The sequence below is a fragment of the Tinamus guttatus genome, unplaced genomic scaffold, assembly GCF_059628265.1.
Source record: "Tinamus guttatus ecotype Peru unplaced genomic scaffold, ASM5962826v1 Tinamus_guttatus_pri_ptg000317l, whole genome shotgun sequence".
Classification (NCBI taxonomy): Eukaryota; Metazoa; Chordata; class Aves; order Tinamiformes; family Tinamidae; genus Tinamus; species Tinamus guttatus.
In genome coordinates, this window is record NW_028288851.1 from 49,945 (window position 1) to 68,544 (window position 18,600).

An 18,600-nucleotide genomic window follows, 5' to 3' on the forward strand; every position below is an offset into this window, starting at 1 on the left:
CCCCGGACATCCCTGGAGGGGAGGTCTCTTGCACTCTGTGTCTGTTGCACCCTCTCAGCGCCCTGCCCTGTGCACCCCGGGGGTTACACACACAGCACGCATTAAAACACAACAAAAACCACCTTGTCCGTGGTTTGCCCACGGGTTGCTTTTAATGAGCCCATCGCCAGTGTGTGGCATCAGCGCGTGCACGCGGGCAGGACAGGCTGCGGCCCCGTCCTCGTCACGGCGCGGGCGCCTCCGAGCGCGCGGCCCGGCCACCCCGCTCACGGCTGGGCCCGGGCGTCCCCGAGCGCGGCCGGCGCGGGCCCCGCCGCCTGCACCGCGTCCTCCAGCTTGTAGAAGGCCTGGAAGAGCTCGGGCGAGGTGGCGCAGCGCTCCAGGTAGCGCCGCAGCGTGGCCAGGCTCTGCCGCACCTCCGGCCCCGAGGGGCAGGGCTGCGGCGCGGCCGGCTCCTCCGCGTCCCCGTCCTCGCCCGCGCCGCCCGCGTCCCCCTCCCAGTCCGCCAGCTCCGTCATCTCCGCGTCCTCCGGCTCCCCGAAGGCGTCCAGGTCCTCGTCCTGCTCCGGGCCGGGTGGCGGTGCCGCGGGCACGCTGGCGGCGCCGGGGCAGAAGCCGGCCGCGCGGAAGCAGGCGGCGATGCCGGCGGGGCGCACGTCCCCCCAGGCCTGCACCAGCACGTGCAGGGCGTCGAGCAGCGTGGGCGGCGCGGCGGGCGGCCGCAGCAGCAGGCGCCGCCGGTAGTGGCCCTTGAGCTCGCGCGCGACGCCGCGCTCCAGCGGCTGCAGCAGCGCGGCGCCCGGCGGCACGAACACCATGCGCACGTTGGCGAGCGCGAGGCGCGGGTGAGCGTCGCGCTCGGCGAGCAGCAGCGCGACGCGGCGGCCCCGCCGCCCCATGGCCTCGTCGAAGCCCCGCAGCCACTCGGCGAAGAGCGGCGCCGTGACGCGGGCCGCGCTGCTCGCGCGGTACGTCCAGGGCATCTGCGGCAGGTTGACGCCGCGCAGGCAGCGCGGGCGCGCGCTCTGCCCCACCGCCAGCAGCGCCGCCTTCTCGGAGCCGTCGGCGTTGGCGCAGAGCAGCAGCGCGAGGCGGTGGCCGGCGCCGGCGCGGAGCAGCACGGCCGTCTCGCCGCAGCTGTAGACGTCGCAGGGCGCGTAGCTGCGCAGCTCGTCGGGCAGCGCCGCGCCGGCCCAGCGCGGCGCCGCGGGCTGCTCCGCCGGCGGCTCCAGGGCCACGTTGTGGCGCGCTCCGAAGCGGGCCAGCCAGGCGCCGCCGGCGTCGAAGCCGGGCCGGCCCAGCGCCTCGGCGAGCGCCTTGGCCTTGCCCTGCAGCAGCGGCGCGCTCACGGGGAGGCCGGCGGCGCGGGCGGCCTCCAGCCAGCGCAGCAGCGCGGCCTCCACGGCGGCGTCGCCGGCCTCGCGCCGGCGCTTGCGCGCGGGCTCGCCGTTGTGCTGCCACTCGCTCAGGATGCGCTCGCGGTTCTTGATGATGCGGCAGATCTGGGGCTGCGAGACGCCGAAGCGCCGGGCCAGCTCGCTCTGCGACACCTTGGGGCCCTCGAGCACCTCGAGCACGCGCACCTTCTCTGGGAGCGAGAGCTCCCTGCGCTCCTTGCGCGCCGGCACCGCCGCCTCGGGCACCGCCAGCCGCGAGCCGCCGGCGCCGCACGCGCCGCAGGGCTCCGCGCCCGCGCGGTGCCGCACCACGTCGGGGCCCTGCCCGCAGCCGCTGCGGCACCGGTGGCCCGGCCAGGGCTGCGAGGTGCCGGCGGCGCCGCTGTCGGTGCCCGGCTCCACGGTGCCGTCCTCGCTGCTCGGCTTCCTCCGGGCGCCTGCGGAAGGAAGAGCAGGAGGGCAGTGAAGCTCCACACGGCTGGGGGGCGGTTCAGCGCCGGTCCAGGGACGGTGCAGGGTTTGGCACGGGGCTGGCACAGGATCAGCGCGGGGCTGGTGTGGGGTTTGGTGCAGGGCTGGCGGTGGGAGCGGTGTGGGGCTGCGTGCGGGGCCGGCACGGAGCTGGTTGGGGGCCCAGTGAGGGCTGAGTTTGGGGTCCATGCGGGGCTCAGCGCGTTACCGGACCGAGGCCGGTGCCGGGTTCGGCGCGGGGCCGGTGCCGGGTTCGGCGCGGGTCTCACCTGCGGCGGCGCGCGCGGGCAGCGCGGGCGCGGGGCGGCCCCGCTCCTGGTCGCCGCGCTCCAGCTCGGCCAGCAGGTCGGGCCTGGCGGCGCCGGGACCTGCCGGTGCAGAGCGCGGGGGACAGTGCGGCGGCGGCGGGGCCGCGGGGCGGGGGGCGCGCGCCGGCCTTACCCGGGGGCGCGGGGCGCTCGTAGTCCTCCTTCATGGCTGACACCGGGGCCGGCACCGGGGGACGCCGCGAGGGGAGGAGGGGGGACCCGCCCGGGGCGGGGGGTCCCGCGCGTCCCGCTCCCGCCGAGCGCCGCGCGCGGCCCCGCTGTCGGCGCCCCGTGACGGGGGCGCGCGCGGGCACGCGCGGGGAGCGGGCGCGGGGCGCGCGCGGGGAGCGGCGCCCCCATTGGCCCGCCGCCTGCGGGGGCGGCGCCCATTGGCCGCGCGGAGAACCAATGAGCGCGGCGGAGGGGCGTGCCTCGGCGCGAGGGGCGGGGCCGGGTGGGCGGGGTGACAGGCGGATTCAGGTGTAGCCGGGTGTAGCGGTGCGGTTGTAACGGTGTGAGTGTGAGCGCAGGTGTAGCGGTGCGGGTGTAACACCCTGCTGGAGCACAGGTGTGCTCAGGTGTAACAGTACAGGGGTAACAGTGTGAGTGTGAGCGCAGCTGTAGCAGTGCGGGTGTAACACCCTGCTGGAGCACAGGTGTGCTCAGGTGTAACAGTACAGGGGTTACAGTGTGAGTGTGAGCGCAGCTGTAGCGGTGCGGGTGTAACTCCCTGCTGGAGCACAGGTGTGCTCAGGTGTAACACCCAACCGGGGCATAGGTGTAACCCCAGGTGTAACAGTGCAGGTGTGTAGCTGGGTGTAACAGTGCAGGTGTAACGGCCAATCAGAGCACAGGTGTAACCCCAGCTGTAACAGTGAGACTGTAATATCCAATCAGAGCACAGTGTAGCCCGGTGTAACGGTGCGGGTCTAACAGCCAATCAGAGTGTGGTGTAGCCGGCGCGACAACCAACCAGAGCGCGTCATAATCGGATGTAACGGAACGGGTGTAACAGCCAATCGGAGCGCGGTGTAGCCCGGTGTAACGGAGCGGGTGTACCAGCCAACCAGAGCGCGGCGTAGCCGGTGTAACAGCCAATCAGAGCAGGGCATAACGGAGCGGGTGTACTAACCAATCAGAGCGCGGCGTAGCCGGTGTACCAGCCAACCGGAGCGCGGCGTAGCCCGGTGTACGGAAGCGGGAGTACCAGCCAATCGCAGCGCGGTGCAGCGGGCGCAGCAGCCAATCGGAGCGCGGCGCAGCCCCCGCCCCGATGGCAGCGCCCACGTGACCCCATTCATCGCGGCGCCGCGGGCCCGGCGCTGCTGCGCGCTCCTCCCGCCGCCGGGCGGCGCCGCCGCGCACCGGCCGCCCCGGCCCGCGGCTCCCAGCGCGCCCCGCGCTCCTGGCATGGCCGCCGCGCCCCGCCGCCGCCGCTGAGCACCGGGCCCGCCCCCGCCGCCGCCGCCGCCGCTGAGGAACCGGGCCCGCCGCCGCCGCCATGGCCGACTGGTCCCCCACGCAGACCGACGCCGCCGCCTGCCCGCAGGAGCCGCTGTGGGACGACGCGGAGCCGCGCGCCGAGCCGGGCGCGGGCGGCGAGGCCGAGGCGCCCGCCGAGCTGGCGGTGACGCTGGTGGCCGAGCTGCAGGCCGTGGAGCGCAAGGTGGACGCGCAGGCGGCGCAGCTGCTGCGCCTCGAGGGCCGCATGCGCACGGCCGAGAGCAAGCTGGTGGGCTGCGAGCGCACGGCCGTGGAGTTCGGCAACCAGCTGGAGAGCAAGTGGACGGCGCTGGGCACCCTCATCCAGGAGTACGGGCAGCTGCAGCGGCGCCTGGAGAACATGGAGAACCTGCTCACCAACAGGAACTTCTGGATCCTGCGCCTGCCGCCCGGCGCCGCGGGCGACGTGCCCAAGGTAGCGGCGCTGCCCGTGCCCCGCGCGCGGGCCGGGTTCGCCAGGCTGCTCCGCGGAGCGGCAGCGCCAGGGCGGCGTGGGGAAGGGGATGGAGGCACCGGGTGGGCAGGCGGGAAGGAGCCCCCGTGTCCCGTGCGCACCGGGCAAAGCCACGGGCAGCCGGGGGCTCCATGGGACACGAGCAGGTGGGAAGGAGCCCCAATGTCCCGTGCACACCGGGCGAAGCTGCAGGCACCCAGGGGCTCCACGGGACACCGGGTGGGCAGGGAAGGAGCCCCCATGTCCCACACGCAGTGGACGAAGCCACGGGTGGCTGGAAGCCATGTGGGACATGAGCAGACGGGAAGGAGCCCCCATATCCCGTGAGCACCGGGTGAAGCCACAGGCACCCGGAGGCTGCGTATGGCCGGGAGCAGGCAGGGCCATGCAGCACCCACGGGCATTCCTGGTGTTTTCTTGCCCGGGATGCAGTGGACTGAGCGCACGATGCTTCTGCTTGCAGGTCCCGGTGGCCTTCAACGACGCGTCGTTTAATTTCTCCGAGCAGGAGTGGAAGAGCCTGAACGAGTGGCAGAAGGAGCTTTACAGACATATCATGAAGGGCAACTACGAGGCCGTGATCTCCATGGGTAAAGACCGGCTGGGGTTGCCCTGGGCTTCCCGACGGGCCGGGTCGTCTCGGCCCCGGGGCTGCCGGTGGCCGGGGGTGGCCAGCGCGGGGCTGCGGCGACGCGACCCCCCGGCCGGCGGCAGCCCGGGCGCGCGGCGCTCGCGGGGCTGCTTTGGCGGTGGAAGCCGTCCCGAGAGCGACGCGGCCACGGCCACGTCTCGACCCCGTCCCTGCGGCCCGCGGGAGCCGCCGGGACGGCGCAGGGAGCAGGAGGAGGAGGGCACGGAGAGGAGGCCCCGTTCAACGGGGCGGGCGGCGCTGCTGGGCCGAGCAGCCCCTCCGGGTGCCGCGTGGTCCCCGCGGAAGCAGGGCCGGGTTTGGGAGCGCTGCCTGGGCCCCCGGCCCGCGGGGGTATCTGCCACACGGTGCTACTCGGAGCCCCGGGGCACCCACGTGTGTTCGGGAAGGGGCTGGCGCGTGGGAGCGCGGGTGTTCCCGCAGGAGGGGACAGGGAGCAGGGATCTGCCCCAGCCCCTAGGGGCAGCAATAACGGCCCCTGCCTCCCGGTCCGCCCCGGAGCCCGTGGAAGGGGATCGCGGAGCCGGGCCCGGCGCGTCGCGGCGGCTCCGCGCTCGGCCTGCAGCGGCCTCGCTCTGAGGAGCTGCCCTCTGAGATTCCGATTGCGGATTCTCCGGAGCGCCGCTGGAAGTCGATAACCCGCGAGCGGCACGTGTGGCCGCGCAGGGACATTTCCCGCTCTGCCTTTTCCGCCCCGAGCGGGATGGGCAGCTCCGGCCGCGGAGCCCCGGGGTGCTCCCGGCCCGGCTCCGGTCGCGGCGCCGCGCAGGGAGCGCCGGCCCCGTCTCACTCTGCTCCTCACCGCAGGCCGCGAGGGCTCCTCCCGCGCCGGCGGCGCCCGCAGGCCGCCCGTGGCCCCGGCCCACGCGAGGTGAGCGCCGCGCCGGGGGGAGCCGCTCGTCCCCGTCCCCGCTGCAGCAGGAAGGGGGTGGGCACGGTGACGTCCCCGTGCTGCGGGCGCAGCAAGCGGCCCAGCCCTGTCCTTCTCTTTCCCTTTCAGACACTGCCATCTCCAAGCCCGACCTCCTGTCGCGGATTGAGCAGGGAGAGGATCCCAATGCCGAGGATCAGGGTGACTCGGAGGGAGACACCCCCACGGATCCCAGCACCGGTGAGCTACAGGATTCCTAGATGCCCGCGGGAAGGTAGAAAAGGGACACGTGGATGTGGCAGCTTGCCTGAGCTCTTCCCCTTGTTTCTGTTGATGAGTTGTAGCAGGATTGTCCTTGGGGGACAGGATGAGCTTTGCCTTCGGAGCTGGCTCTTTCCTGGTGCTTCCATCTCTCCTGAAATCCCAGGTGAACTCACGTCGCTCTTTCCCTGTGTGCAGAGTTTTCCTTTCCTGGTCCAGACGACAGCGCCTGGAATAAATACGAAGATGCCCTGGCAGAAAGTGCCGAGGGCTCCGAGGAGGAGGAGCAGGAGGAGGAGGAGGAGGAGGAAGAGAGCGCCGAGGGCGCTTGTTCATGTGAGTGCGCAGGGCCAGGACCTGCCTTGAGGGACGCACGGGAACTGCGGGGCTGGGAGAGCGGCGCGATCGCTGCGTGCACTGGGTGCACTGGGTACACTGGGTGCAGTGGGCGCCTCGCAGGGTGCTGTGCACAGCTGCAGTCACTGGGTGCACTGGGTGCTCTGGGTACACTGGGTGCAGTGGGCGCCTCGCAGGGCACCCTGAGCAGCCGCAGTCACTGGGTGCACTGGGTGCTCTGGGTGCAGCGGGCGCCTCGCAGGGCGCTATGAGTAGCTGCTGTCACTGGGTGCACTGGGTGCTCTGGGTGCACTGGGCGCCTCGCAGGGCGCTGTGAGCAGCCGCAGTCACTGGGTGCACTGGGTGCTCTGGGTGCAGCGGGCACCTCGCAGGGCACTGTGAGCAGCTGCAGTCACTGGGTGCACTGGGTGCAGCGGGTGCCTTGCAGGGTGCTCTGAGCAGCCACAGTCACTGGGTGCACTGGGTGCTTCGCAGGGCACCGTGAGCAGCTGTGGTCACTGGGTGCCCTGGGCACCTCGCAGGGCGCCATGAGCAGCTGCAGTCTCTGGGTGCACTGGGTGCTCTGGGTGCAGCGGGCGCCTCGCAGGGCACTGTGAGCAGCTGCAGTCACTGGGTGCACTGAGTGCCTCGCAGGGTGCCATGAGCAGCTGCAGTCACTGGGTGCTCTGGGTGCACGGGGTGCAGCGGCCCCTCGCAGGGCACCGTGAGCAGCCACGGTCGCTGAGTGCTCTGGATGCTCTGGGTGCAGCAGCCCCTCGCAGGGCGCCCTCCCACCCTGCGTGCGGCTCTCGCAGACCGAACGCCGGCTCTGGCCCTGTCCGCTCCTGCGCCCGCGCTCCGAGGGGCGACAGCGCGTCGCTGCTCGCGCGGATGGAGCTGGGCCCTCCTGGTCGTGCCCTCCTGGCGCCGCGCTCGGGAGCACCGCGACGGGCAGGGGCTGCCGAGCGCCTCCCCTCGCTCCGGGCACGGCCGGGCCCCGTCGCGCTCGGCGGATCCTCGTGCCCCTCGCGCCTCCTCCACCCCAGCCCCTCCGCGCTCTGCTCGGTCTCCGCTTCCCGCATCCCTGGGGTTTGCCCGGAGTCGCTCATTTGTGTTGTGGAAGGTCCTTCCGCCCTGCCCCGGGCGCTCTGCAAACCCAAAGGGAAGGAGGGAGCCTTCCCCCTTCTTCTTATTGCTCCTTCCCAAAGCGCCTGTTTCTGGAGGCCTCCCCGGTTCCTGTCCTGCTGAAAACCCCACTTCTGTTCCTGTGTCCAGCCGTGTGGATCGGCCTCGCGCCGTGTTGGCTGAGCTCCCCCGAGAGGTGCCCGTTCCCGGTGCGGCCCCGTGTGGCCGTGCCCGGCCGGGCCGTGCGGAGCCGCTCGGGCAGCGCCAGGAGCAGCCGAGCGCCCCGTCTAGCGAGCGAGGCCGCTGCTGTCCCCGGGAAATGACATCCCTGTCTCTACTCCGCCAGATGCGCAGCAGTGCGAGGAGGAAGCTCCGGAGAGCCTAGAGCTTCCCAGCCCCTTAGTGGGAAAATGGGAGGAGATTTTCCAAAGCCCCGAGGAGGAGGCGAAGCTGCCCGGCAAGAGCCGAAGCGGCGGCGCCGCGCAGCAGAGGAGCAGGACGGGCAACGGGCTGCGGCGCTCGGCCCGCCGCGGCCGCGACGCCGCCAGGAGGGACGCGGCCGGCGCCGCCGAGGGGCCCTACATCTGCTGCGAGTGCGGGCAGAGCTTCGTGGACAAGCAGCTCTTCTCGGCGCACCAGACGGCGCACGGCGGCGAGGAGGGCTGCGCCGCCCTGGAGTGTCCCGAGAGCTCCCGGCCGCGGCCCAAGGCGGCCTCGGCCCGGGGCCACGGGCCGGCGCGCGCGCGGCCGCCCAAGCGCCCCGACGCCGAGAAGGGCCCCGCGCTCAAGTACGGCCTCGCGCGGCCCCAGGCCGGCAACATGGTGGAGCGGCCCTACACGTGCTCGCAGTGCAAGGAGAGCTTCAGCCTGGAGGTGAGCCTCATCCTGCACCAGAAGCTGCACACGGGCAAGGGCGACGGGCCGCTCACCTGCACCTACTGCGGGAAGGACTTCCGAGACCTCTCCAAAGCCATCCGGCACCAGCGCATCCACACGGGCGAGCGGCCCTACCAGTGCACCGAGTGCGGCAAGAGCTTCATCCGCAGGGATCACCTGCTCAAGCACTGGCGCGTGCACACCGGGGAGACCCCCTACCAGTGCCCCGTGTGCGGGAAGCACTTCCGCTACAAGGAGTCGCTCAACTGCCACCAGAAAATCCACTCGCGCAACCCGCGGCCCGGCGAGGACTCGCAGCCCGGCGCCGAGGCGGCCGCCCAGACCAGCCCGTTCTGCGTGAAGCCAGAGACGCAGCAGTAGCGCCGGGGGCGCGAGGGGAGGGCGCAGCCCCGCGCGGCCGCGCCGCGCGCGCCCGGGGCGCTTGTCGCAGCTAGTCCGTGTGCTCGTGCTACGAAGCCGCTTTGTCGAAGCATCCGAGGATCCCTCTTACAAACTCTGCGGGACGGCCCCGGCGCCGCCGCCGCCGCGCGGCCGCGCGCTAGTTGTCCCCGACGCAGGTTTGGATTTTACCTGTAGAGAATAACGCGGAGAGGTTCTCTGGGGTCCGTCTTTAGCCAGTGTTTCCGCGCCCGTCTTCGTGCATCCCGAGCAGCGCCAGCCCTTCCCTTTCGTCCCTTTGCGCGGCTTCGCGGCGAGGCTGGAGCAGGGAGGGAGGGAGGGCCGCGGCCGGCTGCTCCGGTCGAGCCCGCGCGCCCCGGGCAGCCCCAGGACCTACCGGGACAGGAGGAGCAAGCGGAGATGCGGAGAGGGGCCCGACGTGGGATTTGTGCGGGCCGGAAGAGCGGAGAGTGGCGACGAGCAACGTGAGGAAAAGTAGGAGGAGGAGGAACGGACGGGAAGGACAAGGGGCTCCGAGCTGGAGCAGAGGAGCCGGGAGGGGAGCGGAGGCTGCAGAGGGGCACGGAGAGGAGGCGGCTGGTCCCGAAGGAGGGAAGCGGCCCCGGCCGGGAGCCGCTGCTCCGGCACCCGGACCCCTGGCAGCGAAGGCGGTTTTATTTTGTATTTTAACTGGGTTTGGTCTCACACTCAGGTAAGTCGGACAAGTGAAAGCAACTTCTCCTAACCCCTGTAAAGAGTTGTTTGTTATTTTAGTTAATCTAGAACTAGTATATTATTATTATTATTATTATTATTATTATTATTACTATTATTATTATTATTATTAATTATAATACAATGAAATGTGTGACACTATATTTCACAGTTGATCTAAAACACTTAAATGTATGCGGTTACTGGGCAGAGTTTTCTCAGCCGCCTGTGTAGATGCCGGCTGAACTCTCCAAGAGCTAAGTGGTGGTGTTGTTCCCGAGGTGACTGTGAGTAGGTGTCTCTTGCGCTGTGCGTTGTCAGCTGCTGGTGTGTGCTCGTGTTTCGTGGTAACTCCTGTGCAGTCTGTCGATACAGTGTGTGCAGCCCGACGACGGCGCGGGCGAGCGCAGCCCCGTCCCGCTCTCCCTCCGCCTGTAGCGACACCCGGCCCGCGCCGGCTGGGACTCGGGAGCGTTTCCCAGGTAACCGGCTGGACTGCACGGCACAAGCGGAGCCGGAGGCCGGCGCGGGGCCCATCGCCGCTGGGAGCCGTCTCTGCCCCGCGGCTCGAAGCGGACTCTGGTTTTGCCGACGCCGCCGGCGCTGCCGCGGCGGGACGGGCCCTGCCGAGGGGCCGCGCGCTCCCGCCCCGCGGTCTCGGCGCCTCCCCGGCGCGCGCGGGCCCGAGCTCTTTGTAGCGGAGCTGCCAATAAACTCTTGGTGCCAGGCCTGGCCGCGGGCAGCGCCGCGCGCTCGTGTCTCGCGGGGCCCCGCGGCCCCTGCCCCGCTCCCGACGGGCTCCCGAAGGCCCCGGTTCCCCCGGCCGGCGGAGCCTCTCCTGGGATGCGGCCGGTCCCTGCTCTGCTCGGCGCCGGCTCCTCCAGCTCCCGCTGCGTCTCATCCCCTTGGGAATCTGGGGACGGGTGTCTGGGCACGGCGGCTCCTGGGATCCCCCTTCCCGCTGCCAGGAGGGAGGGCTCCCGTCACCCGCCCCTCTGTTCCGGGAGGTTGTCCCCTTTCCTTGGGCACACCTGCTTGTCACCGCGGTCCAGGAGCTCCCGGAGACGCGAGCGGGAGCGGGGAGGCAGCCGCAACGGAGAGGGGCCCCCATGGGATGGGGTGGGATGGGGTGGGATGGCATGGGATGCACAGGCAGGACTAAGGGGCTAGAATGGGACAGGATGGAGGGGAGGGATGAGGCAGGATGGGACGAAGGAGGCTGATGGGAGGATGAGGTGGGGTGGGATGAGTGGAATGGGATGGGATGGGATGGGTACAGGATGGATTGCGTGGATGAGGTGGGCTGAGGCAGGATGGGTGGGATGGAGGGGTGGGATGGGATGGGATGGGATGAAGTGGAATAGCTGGGAGGACGGGACGGGGCGGATCAGGATGGAATGTGACGGGCTGGGCTGGACACAGGGACGGGGACCATGTGGGGACATGAGGGGGCGTGGGGGGGCACAGTTGCCATGGTGATGCCGCCCGGTGCCCCCAACCGACCCCGGTGCCGGTGGGTCCTGGGGGCCGCACAGGCGGTGGCTCCGTGGGGCGGCCGGGGGGTCCCGGCTGCGGGACCGGCTGACGAGGGGGGAGCGGGGCAGCCCGTGCCTCCCCGGGCCCCTCGGTCACGGCCGGAGCTGCCGGGGCCCTGCGTGACACCCCACCCCCTCCACGGGACCCCCTGCACCCGCCCTGGGACCCCCTGCATCTGCCCCAGGATCCCTGCATCTGCCACGGGATCCCTGCATCTGCCCCGGGATCCCTGCATCTGCCCCAGGATCCCTGCATCTGCCATGGGATCCCCTGCATCTGCCCCAGGATCCCTGCATCTGCCATGGGATCCCCTGCATCTGCCCCAGGATCCCTGCACCCCCCTAGGATCCCCGCATCTGCCCTGGGACACCCAGCACCTGCCCTGGGATCCCTGCACCCCCCTAGGATCCCTGCACCCCCCGGGATCCTTGCACCGCCAGGGACCACTAAAACTCCCACCCCGTATCCCCTGTGAATTCCCTGGGACCCCCTCCACCTCCCGGGACCCCCTGCCCTCCCCATTCCCTCCGACCCTCCTCAGGGCCGCCCTGGATCTCCGTCTGCCCCCGTTCCTCCTTGGCCCCATTTCCCCCGGCCCCCTCCTTCGCCCTCCCCACGTCTCCCCAGTTCCCTCCTCCCTCCCCGTCCCCCCTCGATCCTGCCCGGTCCCCCCCAGGCTCCCTCTCCTCCCTCCCCACCTCCTCGCTGCCCCCCGCCCGCCCCGCGCACCCAGGGGGCTCCCCCAGTCCCCCCCCAGCTCCCCCCTGTCCCTCGGCAGCCCCTGCGGGGCCCGCGGAGCTCCCCGAGGTGAGCAGCGCCCGGGCGCGGGGCGGGCACAGCGGGGACGCGGAGCCGCTGCCCGGGCTGCTCCCGCCGTCATTCCCGGCGTTGGACGTGGGACGGGGCGCCCCGGGGCTCTGCGCGCCCTCCTGCACCCCCGGGAAACCCTCGGGCCCCCCGCGAGGGCCGGGAGAAGGTTCCCATCCTCCTCCTCCTCCTCCTCGTCCCACGGGAGGTTGGTGCTCCCGCCTCGCGGGGGTCCCGGCGGGGCCCGGAGCCGCCCCCGGCCGCGACGGGGATCGGGACCCGCTGCTGCCGGGAACGGCGCTGCCCTCGCTCTTCCCATGAGCACAGGCTGCCGCTGTCGCCCCTGCCGATGTCCCCGGGGGGGACAGCCGGTGCCGCCGCGCTGGTGCTCGGGGCGCGCCGGGAGAGCGGGGCAGCCCTAGGACCGACAGCAGCTCCGGAGCGCGCGGGGAGCGCCGCAGGGTGAGACGCGCCCGCCCGCCCGCGCTTTGTGGCCTCCCGACAACCGCGGCCCTGGCGCGAGGCCGTCGCCGCCGGAGCGGCGTTTCCAGCGCCGGGAACGGCGGCGGGGGGAGGTTCGGCCGCACTACGGCAGGGCCGGGCCCTGCGGCGGAGCCGGCGCCTCGGCCGACGGGGCGGGGTGGGACACGCGCATCCGCCGGTCCCCGCATTGTCGAACGGCAACGGTGGGGACCGGGCGGGCCCCCCGGGGCAGGGGGGGGGGCACCGCGCACACACCGGGCCCCGCGTCCCCCCCCTCGAGGCGGCGGCGGCGGCCGAGCCCGCGGAGCGGTCGCGATGGGGCCCGGGCGGCGGCAGCACCGGGGGGTTTGGGGGGGGGGGGGGAGAGGGGCAGAACGGGCCCCGGGCGGCCCCGGGGGGCGGCGGCGGCGGCGCGGGGCGGGGGGGGGCAGACCCGACGGTGCGGGGCGCGCTGATGCCGTCGCCGCGGCAGGGGGCGCTGCGGCGCCTCGGCCGCGCCGCTCCGCCCCGCCCGGCGGCGGCCCCCGGCGCGGCGCGGCGGCGGCGGCGGCGGGCGCGGCGCCCCCTGGCGGCTCGGCGGGGCGGCGGCGGCGGCGGCCGGAGCGGCGCGGCGCGGCGCGGCGGGCGCGGAGCGGAGCGGCGGGCGCGGAGCAGCGGCGGGGCCGGCACGCGGAGCCGCGCTCGGGTCTCTCGCGCCGCGGGCGGGTCGCGCCGCCCCGCGCCCCCCGCGCCGCCGCCCCGCGCCGCCCGCCCCCCCGGCGGCGGCGGCCCCCCCCCCCCCTCCGCCCCCGCCGCGCCGCCCCGGGCCCAGCCCGATGCCCGGCGCCGGGCGGCGGTGAAGGGGAGCGAGCGGGCGCGGGGTCCTCCCGGCCGCGGCCCTCGGGGCCCCGGGCACGGAACAAAGGGCCATGGCCGCGGGGGCTCCCGCTCAGGTAAGGGCAGCCCTGCCCGCCGCCGCCGCCGCCCCGTCGCTCGCCCGGCCTGGCCCCCGCGCGCCGGGCCGGGCCGCGCCGGGCCGAGCCGAGCCGGGCCGCGCCGGGGGGGCGGTCGCCGCCGCCGCCGCGGGCGCTGCGCCGGGCGGGCCGCGCCGTCGGGGCCGCGCCGTCGGCGGGCGCTGTCAGCGCCGGGGCCGCTGCTCGGCGGGGGGCGGGCGGGAGGCGGCGGGGCCGGGCCGGGCCGGGCCGGGCCGGGCGGCGCCGCCGCTGCCGTCGGGGGTGGCGGGAGCGGGTGCGACGGGGCCCCCGCGGGGCCGGGCGCGGCTTCCCCCCCCCCACCCCGGTGTCACCCCGCGGCGCCCCCCGCCTCTCCCTCGTGTCACCTCCCGACCCCGCCCCCGGCGCGGTGACAGGGACCCCAGGTGTCACCTGCCGTCCCCATGGCGACGGGGCGCCCTGCCCGGCCCCCGTCGGCCCGGCCCCGCGCCGGTGTCACCCCCGAGCCGCGGTGTCACCCCCGCCGCGACGGGGGGGTCCGGCCCTCCGCGTCCCCTCCCGCGGGGCCCTAAGCGGCTTAACGGCGCCGGCGGCCTGGGAGCGGGTCAGGAGCTGAGCCGGAAAGGCACCGCGGCGGAGCTGGGCGCGGGGACCGCGGGGCCGCGCGCGCTGACGCGCCGCGCTGCGCCCGCAGGCTCCCGAGCTGGCCATGGCGGCGCGCTGCCCGGAGCGCACGTCCGAGCGCGAGACGCAGACCGCCGAGCTGTCGCTCACCGTGGTGGCCGCCGTGCAGGCCGTGGAGCGCAAGGTGGACTCGCACTCCACACGCCTGCTCGACCTGGAGGGCCGCACGGGCACGGCCGAGAAGAAGCTCATCGACTGCGAGAAGACGGCGGCCGAGCTGGGCAACCAGCTGGAGAGCAAGTGCGCCGCGCTGGGCACCCTCATCCAGGAGTACGGGCTGCTCCAGCGGCGCCTGGAGAACATGGAGAACCTGCTCAAGAACAGGAACTTCTGGATCCTGCGCCTGCCGCCCGGCAGGAAGGGAGAGGTGCCCAAGGTGAGGGGCGCGCGGGGAACCGCGGGAGGCCGCGCGCGGAGGCGTCTGGCCGCGCTGCACCTGCCTCGGCGCGCGGAGCCGCCGGCCCGCATGAATATTCATCCCCCATTTGCATTGCATGACTCTGCCGCTAAAAGTTTGCTGATGAGACGGCTTCACGTGCCCTCGTCGCGGCGGCACCGCTCATCCCGCGCGGCCCTGCTCCCCCAAGCCGGCCGCGTCCGGGGTTTATCCACCCAAATTGTTACCCTGGGAAGAGCAGCCCAGGCAGCGTGCGAGCGGAGATGGGCTCGGGCGCCGAGGGGACTGCGGTGCCTGGCCCTGCTGCGGAGAGTTGTTGGGTGCATGTGCGACAACGCGGGGCTCCGCTCCGGAGCCGAGGGGAACTCGGAGCCCTCCCAGCCTGGGCAGCCTTTTCCCGGGAGTTCGGGGGTAATTGAATCCGGGGCATCGCGTGAGCTCATCCATAGGGATGAGCGTCAGCCCTCGTGCCTGATGGCGACTCGTTTGCAGCGAGGGAACGCGCCGCGCTCGGCCTTTGCGCCCGGGCGAGACCTTTAGCCTCCGAGGAGCTCGGCCGGGGGCCGTTGTCGCACACAGAGCGCAAGCGAGGCGGGACGGACGCGCCGGAGCCCGTGCGCGCGGGCCGGGTCCAAGGAGCCGGCATCGGCAGGGCCGGGAACGCGCCTGAGCTCGTGGCGCCTGTGGTTGCAGGTGCCGGTGACGTTTGACGACGTGTCCGTGTATTTCAACGACAAGGAGTGGGAGAAGCTGGAGGAGTGGCAGAAGGAGCTCTACAAGAATGTGATGAAGGGGAACTACGAGTCCTTGATCTCCCTGGGTAAACAGGGCCCTTCCTCCCGCCGGGCCAAGGGCTTTGCGGGAGGGCCCGGCTCAGCGCGGCCCTGGGCATCCTCCAGCTCCTGCTGCGGGGACAGAGCTTGGTCCCTGCTGTCCCATTTTAAGTGGGCGCTTCACAAGGCAGAAGGAGGTTTCTTGTCCTTCTCCGCTGCTTCCTGGCCTCGGATGAGGGCAGGCTGGGAGTCCAACCTCTGGACCCCTTTGGAGAAACCTTCCGTAGGGCCCCACGGGCCGGAGCAGCGCGGCGAGGCCCCCGTGGCCCCGGCGCGGTGCGTGCTGAACGGCAGCAGAAATCCCGGCGGTGCCGGGCGAAGCGCCCGGGTTCGCTCGGGAGCGCCGGGGAGCCCTGGAGGAGCTGGGAGGTGGATCCAGCCCTCCCGGCGCAGTAACGTCTCCGTCTCTCTGCAGACTATGCAATTTCCAAACCTGGCGTTTTGTCCCAGATTGAGCAAGGAGAGGAATTGCAGGTCGGGAACGAGCAGGACTTGGAGGAGAGGGAGATCATAACGGACGCCACGGCAGGTGAGAGGCCGGGTGCCGCGGGCCGAGGGAGCCGGCCTTGCCTTGGGAGGAGCCGGGAGCGAGGAGGAGCGAGGCCGAAGCACGGGAGAGCCGCGGCCACGGAGGTTATCGGGAGGGCTCCTGGCTGCCGGGGAGGTGCTGGGCTGATCCATGGCATGGATCCGTGCCGGCGCCGCGCGGAGACCCGGCCCGGCGAGGAGGAGCTCCGCAAGGAGAGCGCGTCCCGGGGCCGCGCGCCGGCGAGAGGCGCCCGGTGCCGCCGGGACAAGCCCTGCACCGCGGGAGCCGCGGCCTTCCCGTCACATCCCCGGTGCCCCCATGGGCTCCGGGCGCCAAGGCTGGCTCGGCACCGGGGCTCCCGGGAAGCAGGGGGAGTTGGGAAGCTCCGGGCGAGCGGGGGGATCGTGCAGAGGGGGAGGGCGAGTTGCCGCCTGCAGGAGCCGCGGCCGCCGTCACGGTCCCGGCGTCACGGGGACAGAACGGTGGTTCTGGCGGCGGTTCCTTCGCCCCGCGCCCGGGCAGCGACCGCAGGCCGTGCTGTCTCCCTGCTGCAGCTGGCATCAGGGTCGTGATCAAGACGGAGGAGCTGCTGCCCGAGGACAGCCCCGAGAACGCGGAGCTGCGCGGCATGTCCGGGCAGTCGGAGGGCAGCTTCCAGAGCCCGGACGAGGAGGCGGCCTGCGAGAGCCCCTACGGCTCCGTGTCCCCGCCGCGGGAGCTGCCGGGCACCAGCCTGGGCGACGCCGCCGAGTACGGCGCCGACTTCAGCGACATCCAGCGGGTCATCGTGCACCACGGCGGCTGCGCAGGTGAGGGGGGCGCGCGGGACGACGGGGAGCGCCGGGGGGACAGAGGGGCCTGGAACTGCCACCGGCAGCAGAACTGGAGGCCAAGGGGCCGTGGGAGGAGGGTCCCCCGCTCCCGGGCTGCGGGCAGCAGGGTGGGCGCAAAGCGCAGCGGGGCGGCACGGGCCACGTCCTGGGAGAGCCTTCCCGAGAGGGCGAGGAAGCGGAGACGCAGCCGGGGACACACGCGTTCGCTGGGCAGTCTAAGGTGATCCGATGCCAACGGTGCCGGCAGCGACGGGGTGGTCCCCTCGCCGGGGTGTCCCGCGGCGCAGGAGCGGCTCCGGCACGCGCGGGGCGCCGCCGGGACGGCTCCTGGCACCGAGTGCTCCCGTGCGGCAGCCGCAGGGCGCGGAGCCCGGAGGAGCCTCCACCGCGGCCAGGAGGCTTCTCCGCGCGCCGCGTCCGCGGGGGCGAGCGGCGGCCTCGGCCGCCCCTCGAGCAGCGCGTGACCCTGCCGTGCTTCCCCCCGCAGAGGACGGGATCGTCATCAAGACGGAGGAGGAGGAGGAGGAGGAGGACGACGCGGACGCGCTGGCGCCGTGCGGCATGTTCGCGGGCCGGCCGGAGGCGCCGGCGTTCGCGGGCCGCGAGGCCGCGCGGGGCTGCGAGGCGCCGCGCGGCTCCAAGGCGCCGGCGCGGGGCCTGGCGGGCGCGCGCGCGGGCAAGGCGGCCGCCGGCGAGCGCGAGCCCGGCGACGGGAAGGCGGCCGGCGGGCAGCAGCGGAACCGCACGCGCGAGAGGCCCTACATCTGCCCCGAGTGCGGCAAGAGCTTCATGCTCAAGATCAACTTCATGATCCACCAGCGCAACCACCTCAAGGAAGGGCCCTACGAGTGCCACGAGTGCGACCTCAGCTTCCGCAACAAGCAGCAGTTCCTGCTGCACCAGCGCGGGCACCCGCGGCGCGCCGTGGGGGTGCCGCGGCGCGCCGAGCACGGCCTCAAGGCGCCGGCGCGGCCGCCGCCGCCGGGCAAGCCCTACAAGTGCTCCGAGTGCGAGAGCAGCTTCAGCCACAAGTCGAGCCTGAGCAAGCACCAGATCACGCACGTGGGCGAGCGGCCCTTCACGTGCGGCGAGTGCCGCCGCAGCTTCCGCCTGCAGATCAGCCTGCTCATGCACCAGCGCATCCACGCGGGCAAGAGCGACATGGCCTTCCTGTGCCCGCAGTGCGGCAAGAACTTCACGCGGCCCTCGCACCTCCTGCGGCACCAGCGGACTCACACCGGCGAGCGCCCCTTCCAGTGCAGCCAGTGCGAGAAGACCTTCAGCGAGAAGTCCAAGCTGACCAACCACTACCGCATCCACACGCGGGAGCGCCCGCACGCCTGCGCCGTGTGCGGCAAGGGCTTCATCCGCAAGCACCACCTCCTGGAGCACCAGCGCATCCACACGGGCGAGCGGCCCTACCACTGCGGCGAGTGCGGCAAGAACTTCACGCAGAAGCACCACCTCCTGGAGCACCAGCGCGCGCACACGGGCGAGCGGCCCTACCCCTGCACCGAGTGCGCCAAGTGCTTCCGCTACAAGCAGTCCCTCAAGTACCACCTGCGGACGCACATGGGCGAGTGAGGGCTGCGCCCGCACCCCTGCCCTCCTCCTCCTCCTCCTCCTCCTCCTCCCCCGGCTCAGGGACACCGGGACGCTCCGCGCGGCACCGGGACAGCGGGCCTCGCTGCGCCTAACTTAGTGGAGCAAAGCAAGCACCGCGCGCGGCAGAATTAAAAGATTATATATATATAAGAGTAACGGGAGCAGCTGGTTTAGGGGGACTCCTCGCCGTCCGGGAAAAACTAATAAAAAAGAAAATAACAAGAAGGAAAGGAAGGAACCTGCACAGGGTGTTTTGCTGGAGTAGGACTTTACCTTTTTAAATCTACTGTGGTTTTGTTTTTTTTTTTTTTTCTTTTTTTTTTTTAATAAATGTGGAGGAATTTTCATTTGCTAAGCAAAGCCGGGGCTGCCAGGATTTTCCTTTTTTCTCTGTTTTTGTGTGTTTTTAAGGGCCGTCTGTGGCACAGCCCCTTTTTGCCCGTGCCAAGGCCCCGTGGCTGCAGCGTGGGGATGTCCCGCCGCCGGCTCCGCGCTGGAATAGAGCGGGATCCTCGGGAAGGAGCCGGGTGCTGGGGGTGCAGGAGGATGCAGGACCCGGTCCCGGTGCGGCCTCCTGCTGTCGCCCGCAATTCCTGC

At 72.4% G+C, this 18,600-nt stretch overlaps 2 protein-coding genes across 2 annotated transcripts; one reads left to right on the forward strand and one right to left on the reverse strand.

The window, feature by feature from the left end:
- Window positions 1–266: 266 nt before the first annotated feature.
- TIGD3 (tigger transposable element derived 3) lies at window positions 267–2,343 on the reverse strand. Its single transcript, XM_088528936.1, has 3 exons — window positions 2,310–2,343; window positions 2,138–2,236; window positions 267–1,834 (listed from the first exon to the last, which is right to left on the reverse strand). The coding sequence occupies exons 1-3, from the start codon at window positions 2,341–2,343 to the stop codon at window positions 267–269; spliced, it is 1,701 nt and encodes a 566-aa protein (XP_088385062.1).
- Window positions 2,344–3,677: 1,334 nt separating this feature from the next.
- LOC104567263 (uncharacterized) lies at window positions 3,678–18,012 on the forward strand. The gene is made up of 13 exons (XM_088528937.1): window positions 3,678–4,094; window positions 4,597–4,723; window positions 5,783–5,893; window positions 6,113–6,250; window positions 7,722–8,631; window positions 8,891–9,135; window positions 11,679–11,794; window positions 13,817–14,182; window positions 14,897–15,023; window positions 15,452–15,565; window positions 16,120–16,374; window positions 16,886–17,004; window positions 17,053–18,012. Exons 1-13 carry the CDS (start codon window positions 3,678–3,680, stop codon window positions 17,980–17,982), a joined length of 3,975 nt encoding a protein of 1,324 aa, XP_088385063.1. The 3' UTR covers window positions 17,983–18,012.
- The last annotated feature ends 588 nt before the right edge of the window (window positions 18,013–18,600 follow it).